The sequence below is a fragment of the Heteronotia binoei genome, chromosome 10 (assembly GCF_032191835.1).
Source record: "Heteronotia binoei isolate CCM8104 ecotype False Entrance Well chromosome 10, APGP_CSIRO_Hbin_v1, whole genome shotgun sequence".
Taxonomy (NCBI): Eukaryota; Metazoa; Chordata; class Lepidosauria; order Squamata; family Gekkonidae; genus Heteronotia; species Heteronotia binoei.
In genome coordinates, this window is record NC_083232.1 from 162,412 (window position 1) to 170,887 (window position 8,476).

The following is an 8,476-nucleotide window of genomic DNA, read 5'->3' on the forward strand; positions in this document are numbered from 1 at the left end:
TTCACACGTGTCAAGCCCTGGGTCGGGCAGGCGCGTTCCTGGGAGCCGGGGGGCGGGCGGCTTGCGTGGGGAGGGAGGGAGGGAGGGAGCGCCCGCCTCTTCCCTTCCCTCTCCTCTCCGTCCGCTCGGCTGACCTTCACCGGAGGAACTCGAGAGCTAATTCCACGCATGCGCTGCATCCCCCCTCCGGAGAAGCCCGGTAACTAGCGCGGGGGGGGGGGGGGGGAGGCCGATCGATCCGGAGTCCCCAGGGAGGGAAGGGGGGGGTCAGCTTGGCTCTTCGCCGCCGGCCGCGCCCCCCCTCTGCGCCCGCGCAGTCGTAGTGGCCGGGGGCCGGGGGGGGGGCGCGAAGGGGGGTCGCGCCTCTGTCGCAGCCGGCTCGGCCTCCCCCCTTCCCGGCACCGCCTCGGGCCAGGGCGTGCATCGCGTCGGGAACGTGTGAACGAGGCCCGCTCCTCTGCTGGGTACCGCGGCCCGCCCGTTCCCTGGCAACGCTGCCTCCCTGCCTCCGTTGCCAAGGAGACGCGCACCTGGGGATGCTGCTGCTGCTGCTGCCGCTGCCCCTGCCCGCTCCTCCTCCCCCTCGCTCTGCGGGCGCCGCCGTGTGGCCGAGGCCCGGGGGGGGGGGCGGGGGCGGCGGGGCTGTGCGCTCCGTCTCCGTGCGTGCCTGGAGGGGGAGGCTCCTTCCCGCCCCGCTCGGGGCTGCCCCCGTCTGCGGAGGGAGGGAGGGGGCGGCGCAGTCCCGCGGGACCGGCGGCGGCGGAGGGGCGCGACGGGAACGCCTTGTCTGACCGGCGGAGACGGGGCGGCGGGGGGGGGGGGGGAGCGCGGGCGAGGCGCGCGTCAAGGCCCGGGAAAGCCGCCTTCGCTCGGCGCGGCTGGGGAGCAGGACAGGGCAGCCCAGTCGTCTTTCCGCGCCCCCCCCCCCCCCAGCAGCCTCGTCCTCGCCGCCGTCGGGCCTGGCCGCCGGGCCTGCCGTGCGCTTTGCTGCGCTGCGCGCGGGCCCCTCTCCTGGCGCCGCTTCCTTCTCAGCAGAGGAATTCGGCCGCGGCGGTGGGCCTTCGCGGGAGCCCTGCCGGGGCCCCCCAGCTCCCCCCCCCCCCGCCGGCCTCGGCGCTCTTCGCAGAGAGGAGGGGGAGGAGGCCAGCGAGCCGGGGAGCGAGCGAGCGAGCGAGAGAGAGCCCGGCGGCGGCGGCGGCGGCAGGGGGGGGGGGTGAGAGTTGCCGGGAAGAAAGGGAAGGCAGCGAGAGGAAGGAAGGAAGGAAGGAAGGAAAGCAAGAGCCCTCCCTCCCTCCCTCCCGCCGGCGGGGAGGCCGAGCCAGAGCCCCATGGCCGCATGGCCGCCGCCGAGGAAGTCACCGGAGGGGCGCGAAAGGCGACGAAAAGCAAACTTTTTGAGTTTCTGGTCCACGGGGTGGTGAGTGGGGCAAGGGAGGGGACGGCCCGCGCGGGCGTCCGGGGGCCGGCGGTGAGGGGCGGGCGGGGGCGAGGGGGAGACGGGGGGGTCTTGCTTGGACGGGGGGGCAGCATCCCCCTCCCCCCCCCGGGGCTTTGGCGGGCGGTGTGCTGCGGCTGCCATCGCGGGGCACCCAGAAAGACCCGCGGGGGAGGGGGAAGCAGCGGCGCCCCCCACCTTGGGGAGCCCTGGGGGGGGGGCTCGGCAGCCCAGCTGCCCCCTCCCCTCCCCCCTCCTCCGGAATGGCCCGGGGCGGGCGCGCGCGGGGGGGGGGGCGTTCTGCCAGCGGAGGAGAGGCAGGGACGCTGCCGCCTTCTTCTGCTCCCCGCTGGCGGTGGTCCGAGGCGGCCGGACGGGCGGAGGAGGGCCGGGCCGGGCCTGCTGGCTGCAGGAGAGCAGCCTGGATCGGGGGCGCTGGAGGCTCTCGCCGGGCGGGGCGGGGGGGGGGAGGGAGGCCAGTCGTGAATCCCTGGGAGAGGAGGAGGAAGAAGCTGCTGCTGCTGCTGCTGCTGGCCCACGTGGTGGGATGTTGGTCCTCCGATGTCTTTCCCCAGCCAGCCCCCGCACCCCGCTGGCCCGCAGGGAGCAGGAGAGCTGGCCCGGCCAAAGGGAGGATGAGAGGCCCCGTGCGGGAAAGGGAGCTGCCTTGCTTGCCCCAGAGAATGGGGCGACCCTGAGGCAGGCCAACTGGCCCCCCCTTCCTGGGGGAAAGAAAGATGCTCTGCTTCCCACCTGCCCTGGGGCATCTGGTCCTCATTGCTCTGTTCCCACCACTGGCCTCACACCAAATCACCAGATAGCGGAAGAAGTGTGCTTGCATAAGAATAAATACTTTGGAAGGACATTAAATAATAAGTCATTATTGTGTGGCATTGTGTGTAGGATAGCCTAGAGAACCGAAGGTTGTCTGGCAGCCAGAAGTTCTTTTAACATTATGCGCCACTAGGTGGTGATCTAAGCCTGAGGTTTTTAAAAGGAGGTGGTTTGCCATGGCCTGCCTCTGCCTCAGTGGGGTGGGGGAGGTTCGCCTTTCCAAACACCAGCCCAGGCTGACCTGCTTAGCCGCCGAGACCTGAGGAGACTGGGCTTCCTCTGGCAGGGCAGGGCAGGAGTACACACAGAGTCAGCCTTCAAGGACTCCCACGCTGTTCTACCAACTCCAAGGCAAGCTGCCCCCCAGCAGTTTGGGGAAGGAGAGGCTCCTTCCTGCCTAACCACCACAAACTCTGGACTCTCCATTCCTGTGGAACTGACGGGGCGACGTTGGTCTTTGGCTGGGCAAGGCTGAGGGGACCAAGAGCCTGTGTTGAAAGTGAGGCTCTCGCCTTCTGCTGCTGGCGCAGAGCTCCTCACTGGTGCCGCTGGCCTTCCTGGACGCAGAACTGCTCTTTGCAACTTTTTCCAGTGAGCAGTTTTCACGTTCAGTGCCTCGCGTGGCCTTCTAGGCACCTGTTTTATTTTGTGCGATTATCCTTTGAACCATTGCAGGCTGGGAGAAGAACTGCAGCTTGGGGGAGCTTCTGGATCCTGGCCTGGGAATGGAGGCGTGGGTCTCTGCTCGGGGCACATAGCCCTCCCCCCACCCCGTTAGTCTCCACTGTGGCCTTCCTCCGAAAGCAATTTGGTCACAGCAGCCCGGCTCTGAGAGCATCTGGGTTGCATCGCTGTGATGCTGCTTCATGCTGTCCGGGGCTTTCCTTTGCCAATTGTACAGAGACTTTAGTGGGACCAGGATGCGACCCCCCCGCCCCGCCTGCTGGCTGTGAGGAGCTGGGCCTGTGCGGACAATGGCTCTGCACTGGCTGCTGGTCTGCTCCTTGATGCCTTTCCAAGTGCTGGTTCTTGCCACTCATGAGGCCCTAGATGGTCTGCGACCAGGTACCACTGGGCCAGACTGCCAGCAGAGATCCTCTGCCCCAGTCCTGCTCTCTGTGCCCCTCCCCAGTGGAGGTGAGGTGAGGCGAGTTGGGTGGCGCCAGGGACAGGGCTTTCTTGGTGGTGGTGCCCGGCCTTTGGAATGCCCTCCCATTGATGAGGGTTGCCTGGTGCTTCCTTTATTGCCCTTGTGGCACTAGGCCAAAACATTGCGGGGTTTTACCCTCTTCCTAAGCTCTTCTTAGAGGTTTGCTTCTGGGCTGAGGACTGATTTATGAATATCGCTGTAGGCTGCTGCTGAGTATTCTTTTATGCCATTGGTTCATTTTGTGGCTGCTTTCAGGACTGATAATTATTGTTTCTTCCTTTTTGGTTTGATGGTATTTGTTTTTACTTTGTTAGCCACCTTGAAGAGGTCTCTGGAGAGGCAGCATAGAAATTTCCTAAATGTCTAGGTGGGGGGTAATGTGAAGTACTCCAGTTCTCACACTGCTTTGCCTCCAGTTTCCGCTGCTTTGAGCCTCAGAAGAGCCCTGCTAGGACAAGCCAGCGAGGGTCCATCTAGCTCACTCCTCTGTTCCACCCTGCAGCCAACCAGTTGCCCCAGAGGGCCAACAACAGGGGTAGGGTTAGGGTTAAACAACAGGGCAGAGAGGCTGAGGCCTTCCCCGGATGGTGCCCCTAAGCCCTGGCAAACTAGGTTTGCTGCCACCTCTGAACATGGAGGGTCCCTTTAGTCACACCCCCTCAGCCCCTTTAAAGTCACCCCTGTGTCACCTGGCAGGCAGGGAATCGCACCGTTTGCTGAGGAAAGAAGTCCTTCCTTTGGCCTGACTTGCATCTGGGGCTTCTCTACCTCCTCACTGGGTGACTCTGATTATGAGAAGAGCAGAGAGGAGAAAACCTGTCTCTATCTACTTTCTGCTTCCCTCACATAATTTTCTAAATATCATGTTTTCTTATGCTGAAATTTGCTCTTGTCTGCACTGTTTTTACCTCTGCAATTTTTAATATATGGCTCTGCATGGCAATATTTGCCATTTTTCATTCCCTTTCCTAATAACCTGTAGGATGAAAATCAGGGCTTTTTTTGAGCAGGAATGCAGTTCTGGCTGGCTTGGTCCTGGGGTGTGTGGCCTAGTATGCAAATGAGTTGCTGATACTGAAGAATGGTGAAGTCAAAGGGTGTGGCCTAATATATAAATAAGTTCTTGCTGAAGCCCTGATGAAGATTATGCATAAAGTGATTCCAAATTGAGGTTTTCCTTAAACTTTTTACCACAACCAGAATATCTCAGGTCCCAGCACCACATATTTAAAGTGAGGGGTTTTTTGGTTCCGTTGTATCACCTTCTACTGACTGTAACTGAATGTCCCCCACTTATCCCCATTTAGAGAGGTTCTTCACAATTTGCCTTGGTTTGCTCTGTCTTGACCATTGAACAAATGGCTACTAAGGATTCTGTTATATGCATTTGTAAGCAGGGAGTAACTCCTTCCTTCAGGTAGGTCCACATGGGCAGCTGTGTTGGTCTGAAGCAGTAGAACAAAGCAGGAGTCCAGTAGCACCTTTAAGACCAACAAAGTCTTATTCAGAACGTCAGCTTTCATGTGCTGCACACTTCTTCAGACAAGGGGATGGGGTGCAGTAAGCAGAGCTACATAGAGCTTGTGGGGTTTAGAATGCAAAGTGGTACAAAGTTAAAAACCAATGTTTGTGTCCCTTTGTACCGCTCTGCATTTTAAACCCCACAAGCTCTACTTAAAGGTACTACTTGACTCTGCTTTGTTCATTTTGAAATTTGATTTTGGGGCCCTCCTCAGAGCTTCATCTCTTGACTTTCCCCCTTTCCATCCGTCTGTGCGCAACCAGAACGTGCCGACCACTACCTGCAGCAGCAGCGCTCGGTGTCTTCAGTCCAGCTCTGGGTGCGCTTGACTGCCTAGCTTGGCCTCTCCCCCCCCCCCCCCGCTCTGCTCCCTCCCTCAGGATGGACCAGCTGGCTTCCCTTCTGGGCAATGTGAGGGCTCTGCTACTGCTTTCTGGCCCTCACCCCTTGGCCTCTCGCATGCCTGGCATGAATGCAAGGGCACTGATGGACAAGCAGCAGGGAGGCCATCAGTCTCCCTCACAGATTGACAGAGGCAACAGGCCTGCTTTCTAAACTTGACCATGGCTTTAATGCCAGTTGATGGGGGCGGGGAGGGGAGAGTGCGCACCTCCCTTTGTGGCTGCTGCTGTGCTTGCTGCCTTGTTCCCATTGCCCTCTTTAGTCCACCAAGAGCAGAGACATGAGGCTTTTGTAAGAGGAGCAGCAAAGGAGCTGCTGAGGTGAAGGGAAGGGGATGGAGGGCCAGGGCATGGCAGCCCAGGTGAGTGGCCTCAGTGGTTAGTTTCTGCTGGGGATGGGGGGCTTGAGGGGGTTAAGGCTCCATGGGGAGGGGGAGGTCTGGAGGCCTGGAGAGAAGAGAGGGAGGCAGCACTTCCTGGCTCGCCGGGAAGGAGAAGAGAGACCAGAAGCCCTGGGAGGACAGAGAGAGAGAGGAGAAGAATATGGAAAACTTCAGACCTCTCCCCTCCCCTTCCCAAGGACCTCCTCCTTTTTTCTATGGAAAAATCTAAAGAAATTGGGGAAGAGAAAAAGTGCTGAGGAACAAAAAACATTCCATGCAATTTTTTATTTTTAGAATGAGTAAAATGCTTCTTGAGGGCAGATGTTTCATGTTCAAAATATGAAAAAGCCCTCCTACGTCCTCAGTTTCCAATGGAAAAACTGGGAAATTTGAGGGAACTGTGGGGGAAAGAATCCCTCCTAGGGATTTTTTTGTTTTTGAGAAAAGCCCAGTCTTACAAAGCATTTCAAAATGTATGGCAAGAAACTTCTGAGGACATTCTCAACTTTTCCAGTGGAAACACTGGGAAATTTGGGGGAGCGCTACCATAATCTCTCTCATTCTGAAAACATATACATCATTTTCAACATTTTTTTTAAATGTAGCTATTGTTGGCAACATTATATTATAAAATGTTAAATGATAAGGCTGGAAAAACCTGTGCTAAAACAAATCAAATGAATTTCAATAGGGATAAATGTAAAGTTCTGCATTTAGGTTGAAAAAACCAAATGCATAATTATAGGGTGGAAGAGACTTATCTTGGCAGTGGCATGTGCAAAAAGGATTTAGGAGTGGACTGTAAACTGAACATGAGTCAGCAGTGTGATGCAGTAGCTAAAAAGGCAAATGCAATTTTGGGCTGTATCAACAGAAGTATAGTGTCCAGATCACATAAAGTGATGGTATTGCTTTATTCTACTCTGGTTAGACCTAACCTTGAATAGAATAATAGAATCATAGAGTTGGAAGCGTCCTCCAGGGTCATCTAGTCAAACCCCTACACAATGCAGGAACTACACAAATACCTCCCCCCCAAACACCCTTCTTGCCCTCTTTTCAAGATCTGCCTACTTCACAGGCTCTTCATTGCTGTCAGATGGCCATCTGGCCTCTGTTTCAAAACCTCCAAGGAAGGAGAGCCTACCACCTCCTGAGGAGGAAGCCTGTTCCACTGAGGAACCGCTCTAACGGTCAGGAAGTTCTTCCTAATGTTGAGCCAGAAACTCTTTTGATTTAATTTCAACCCACTGGTTCTGGTCTGACCTGAGGCAACAGAAGACTGCAGAACTGGCCTGGAGAAAAGTGATCAGCATTTCCTTGGGCATGTAAGAAAGGGCCATGAGACGAAGCCCTGATGCAAGCCCTTCCTGCCCCCCCTCCTTTCATGATCTGCTTCACAGAATCAGCATTGCTGTCAGATGCCATCTAGCTCCTGTTTAAAACCTCCAAAGAAGGCGATATTTCTGATGTGATCAGGTGGTGAAAAGCTGGAAGGTATGTGGGAGCCCCACAGGTATGTGGTGGAGCGAGGGGGGCGTCGTCGCCAGGCCAGACCCTCGATGGGCAGGAAGCCTCCTGTGTCACCCCCTCCCCCTCCTCCCTCAGGACACCTGGAATCTCCCCCAGCAACCAGTGGGCAGATGCTGCAGGTTGGCTAGAATTGGAGCTGCAGCTTGCCAGAAAGTTCTGAGCAGTTTTCCCAAAGCAGCTCTGCGCTGTAGAGCCCTGTCATGGCCCTTGCAAGGCAAGAGAGGGCTGCACGAACTTGTCAAACTGACTTGCTGCCACTCCTCCTCTGCCAAGGGGGTTGCAAAGAAGTGTTCCGGGAGGCGTGTTTCAGCCTCAGTTTCTCATCTGTAAAATGGGAGCATTGCAGCTCATGGAGCAGCCTTCTGTAGAGGTCGGTTGCTTTGCCGAATAGCATAAGCTCCGCGGCCTCCGTTATTGATCCGGCTGAAATTGGTAACGTATAAATAGGGTTTTCCCATAACAGCAGCTCATGGAGCAGCCTTCTGTAGAGGTCGGTTGCTTTGCCGAATAGCATAAGCTCCTTCTCCCTGCCCTCTGCTCTGAGAGCTTCACTTGAAATATCAGCATGGGGGGACAAAGCACTTGGGCTTCCTTCCTTCCTTCCTTCCTTCCTTCCTTCCTTCCTTCCTTCCTTCCTTCCTTCCTTCCTTCCTTCCTTCCTTCCTTCCTTCCTTCCTTCCTTCCTTCCTTCCTTCCTCCTTCCTTCCTCCTCTCTCCCTCCCTCCCTCCCTCCTCCTCAGAAAAACATAAGAGAAGCCATGTTGATCAGACCAATGGACATCCAGTCTAACACTCTGTGTCATACAGTGGCCAAAAAAAAAAATTATATATGTAAATTTTTATATATATATATATGTGTGTGTGTGTGTGTGTGTGTGTATGTATGTATACACATATATACACACTGTGGCTAATAGCCACTGATGCACCTCTGCTCCATATTTTTATCTAACCCCCCCCTTGAAGCTGGCTATGCTTTTAGCCACCACCACCTCCTGTGGCAGTGAATTCCACATGTTAATCACCCTTTGGGTGAAGAAGTGCTTCCTTTTATCCATTTTAACCGGACTGCGCAGCAATTTCATTGAATGCCCACGAGTTCTTGTACTGTGAGAAAGGGAGAAAAGTACTTCTCTCTCTACTTCTCTCCATCCCATGCATAATCTTGTAAACCTCTATCATGTCACCCCGCAGTCAAGTTTCTCCAAGCTAAAGAGC

The 8,476-nt window shown here is 56.3% G+C and overlaps 1 protein-coding gene across 1 annotated transcript in view; it reads left to right on the forward strand.

Annotated features, from left to right (window-relative positions):
• The first annotated feature begins 1,336 nt into the window (after positions 1-1,336).
• The window catches only part of SMARCD3 (SWI/SNF related, matrix associated, actin dependent regulator of chromatin, subfamily d, member 3), a 41,361-nt gene continuing 34,221 nt past the window's right edge, over positions 1,337-8,476 (forward strand). Inside the window, exon 1 of the mRNA XM_060248215.1 lies at positions 1,337-1,417. Within this exon, the coding sequence (XP_060104198.1) occupies positions 1,337-1,417 (81 nt within the window). The remainder of the gene's footprint in view (positions 1,418-8,476) is intronic.